At 42.2% G+C, this 3419-nt stretch overlaps 1 protein-coding gene across 1 annotated transcript; it reads right to left on the bottom strand.

Annotated features, from left to right (window-relative positions):
• Positions 1-419: 419 nt before the first annotated feature.
• On the bottom strand, positions 420-2647 carry LOC122039800 (galactoside 2-alpha-L-fucosyltransferase-like). The gene is made up of 2 exons (XM_042599242.1): positions 2387-2647; positions 420-1990 (listed from the first exon to the last, which is right to left on the bottom strand). Exons 1-2 carry the CDS (start codon positions 2520-2522, stop codon positions 549-551), a joined length of 1578 nt encoding a protein of 525 aa, XP_042455176.1. The 5' UTR covers positions 2523-2647; the 3' UTR covers positions 420-548.
• Positions 2648-3419: the final 772 nt, after the last annotated feature.

Genomic DNA, 3419 nt, shown 5'->3' with positions numbered 1-3419 from the left:
TTGAATTTTAAAGAGAAAAATTTATTAGTAAATTTATTGTAACTCAACTTCTAAATCTTAAAATTATAAATTTTAAATACATATAATATACTAGCGTCTAAAATTTTTAATTTTGACTATTATACTCTAAGATGAAGTCTGACCCTAGAAAATATGTTATTGACTCAAATTTATTTTATAACGTAACTTCTAAACTTATTCTAAACTCCCGAAACATGTTACCCATAGATTCTAACCACCACCCGAGGCAAATACAAAAGAATCGATAATATAAGGTCAACAAATCCTAAACTAAATAAAATACTAAATGCTAATGGATTGGGACAACATTTTATATAGGTGAGCATTATTAATATTTTTTTATTTCTTTAATTTAAATATTATAATACATATTGATATAGATATTTAAAGTCGTTCAATTTAGAGCATTCAATTAGAGGATGACAGATGTATCATAATAAAATACGATGAATTTTTTTAGAGGCGCATGTCCTTCAGAGAGTGACGTTTAACTAATAGTTCATATATTTCACAAAGCTAACTGATGATCAATCAAACAACTTAACGCCTCCGGTTTCATCCTCGCACTGCCTCACGTTCTTCGCCATCTTCTTGTTGAATCCGCTCCGCTGGTTGCATACGTTCGTCGGAGGAATCAGGTAGCACGGCTCCGGCGACGCCGCCCACCGGCAGGCGGCGCCGTTCGACTTCCACGGCTTCAGCATCACCAGCGGCACGACCCCGCTGAGCCCCTGCGCCACGTATCCGAACGTGGAGCACGCCGTCGTCACCAGCTTGTCGCTAAAGCTCAACAGCACAATCTCCGCCATCGCCCTCACGTTGTGCCCTTGATCCTCCGTCTTCTGCTCCACCTCGTGCCCCGGCTCGTACACCGCCACCACCTCGCCGGTCGTCGTTGCCTTCTCGTAGTACATCGAACGGACCCTCTCGTAGTATCTCACGTCCAAGCTCGTCATAAAAACCGCCTTCACTTTCTCGTCGCTATAGCTCTTCAAGCTCTTCTTTCCGTTTCCGGCGACCACCGCCGGTAAAACTCCCTCTTTCAACGAACAGCCCACGATTTGGTCAAGCAAGTAATCGAAGGTGACGGGCTCGTTCTTGAGATTTCTAATTTGAATCCCAACTCTAGAGTCGGCCTTGGCGAGGTAGGCGTGGTAGTACCGCATGGCGTGGCCCCATACGTTGTTGCTGGGGTGGAGGAGGTAGCGGACGAGGTGGTGGAAGACGGTGGTGCGCTCCGGGAACAGCTGCCGGAGCTCCTCCTCGTACTCCCGCACCAGGAACAGAGCCGGCACGAAGTAGTGGTCCGACTTTAGCAACACCCACGGCACGTGCCGGAGGTTCCTCTGTTCCTCCTCGCAGAAGAACAACCTGTCAAACCCGTCGTAGTACCAGGGCAAGTGGAGGTACACGTACGCCGGCAATAAGGTGACAGCGTTTCGCCGGATCAGGTTGCCGTAGCTCCGTTTCGAGTCGCGGTCGAAGCTTTCAAGATTGCGGATGGGGAAGTCGGAGGGGAGGACCCAGGAAGTCCCCGGAAACGGTTCGCAGAAGAGATCTTTAATCTCCTCTGTTTCATGAATCAGGAGCACTCTGTTATTGAGGAGGGCGAAGAAGAAGGAGGAGACCAAGCTGACGACGCGGTTGCCGAGGCCGTAGTGGGGGATCCAGACGATGTAGTTGCAGGGGGAGGAGGAGTTGGAGGTGGAGAAGCGATCTGACTTAAGTTCGCGGATGGATTTCTGGTAGAGTTTGGTGCCGGGGGCGCATTTCTTGTGAAGGGCTTCGTAGCGGCGGAGGCGGGAGAGGAGGTAGGGGGAAGGGAGGTGAGGGGAGGGCGGGCGGAAGGAGGAGGACTGGAACCGGCTGAGACAGGAGGTAGGGTCGAAATTGGGAGAGAGGAGGCCGCCGAGAAGCTCGTCTCTTGGTGGAGGTGGGGAATCCGGTGACAGCGCCGTCGCCGGCAAAGCTGCAAGTGCTCAAAATAAAAAAAGAAAGAAAAAATAAGCAGAAATAGATTGAATTAATGGCGCAAAATCTGCCAAACATGCGATAGAATATTAAACCGAAACCAAGCTAAAAGTTCTTTGTTACAAAATTCTCGAATCAATAACAATCTTAATAAAAGTAATTTTCCTATAAAATGAAAGCACAAAACATCATATAGAAGAAGAAACAGAGAAATCAAAACAGGTGAAAAAACTAATAAAAAAAAAGAATAAAAACAGAAAAAACTTCCTCCAAAACTCTTTCTTTGCAAAGAAACTAAATTAAAGCAAAAAAGATACACCCAAAATATCAAAACTTTGAGCTGCAAAACTCGGAAATTGAAAACAGAAACAGAGAAGAACCGTGGCGACGTTACCTGCTCTGTTTCCTCTCTGAATCCATTCGAATTGCAATTTCTCATGAGCTCCGAGGAGGAAGAAAACCAGAAGTAGACAAGAAGCCGGAATGATCCATCGAATCCAAGTCTTCTTCTTCCAAGCGATCACCTCCATCTTGCGGTAGGACTATGGCACTCTGCTATGCCGCCGGCTTCCATTTTGTGGCGCTAAGAAGAACGTCAACAGTCAACTGAAGGAAATTTTCATTTCAACCTATAATCTTCCTTCTTTTGCAACATGCTCTCCAAAATGGGAAAAAAAGGATCAATCAAGTAACACCAAACTTAAGGAGATAAGTTGATCCCATAAAAGTTTTTCTCTGCTAAGATAATCAAGAAATGTTTATATATATTTTATTTAGAGAAAAAATATCTATAAATATAACGATAGATACCTGAATTATCGAAGTAGCCTTTAGATTGTGTGGTTGCCCGTTAATGGAATATAACGTAAACGAAATGATTAGAATTTTGAAAATTGTAAGGGACGTTCAAGAAAAGGCTAAATTCTCATAGTTAAATGAGATTTTTCTTCTGACCTTAATTAGAAGAACAGTCATAGAAGGAATTATGATCCAAGTGGATAATTTAAAATTTAATTAGAACATTCATATGATTCAAAGTCAACGATTATCCCTACCAAACATTCTACTTAAATAAAAACTTAAGAGAATTTTCTTTGCTCAGATTTTTTTTTTTCTGATAAGGCTAGGTCCTATGTTTTGCAATCTTCAAGGATTTGATAAATCTATTATTGTTTAAAAAATAAAAATATAAATATAAATAAAAGGATTTTAAAAGCTAGCTATGTTTCCTAAAATACAAACAATGTAGCCAAAGATCACATTTTTTGCTTCTTTGGCAACGCTATAACAATGACGTTCCTATAGATTCGATGTGCGAACATTCGAATATGTGCATTTTCATTTGTATACACAGATGGGTTTATCATTGGCTTATGTTTTATTTTTCCCTTAAAACTTCGGTTAAGCAACTCCAATATGCCATTTAA

Source organism: Zingiber officinale, chromosome 2A (assembly GCF_018446385.1).
Source record: "Zingiber officinale cultivar Zhangliang chromosome 2A, Zo_v1.1, whole genome shotgun sequence".
NCBI lineage: Eukaryota > Viridiplantae > Streptophyta > Magnoliopsida > Zingiberales > Zingiberaceae > Zingiber > Zingiber officinale.
This window is presented reverse-complemented; position numbering and strand designations above follow the sequence as displayed.

Excerpts from the sequence above, each read along its gene's own strand:
- LOC122039800 (XM_042599242.1), bottom strand. The coding sequence starts at position 2,522 with ATGGAGGTGATCGCTTGGAAGAAGAAGACTTGGATTCGATGGATCATT. Across the intron at positions 1,991-2,386 it reads TCAGAGAGGAAACAGAGCAG|CTTTGCCGGCGACGGCGCTG; the intron begins GTAACGTCGCCA and ends GAGCACTTGCAG.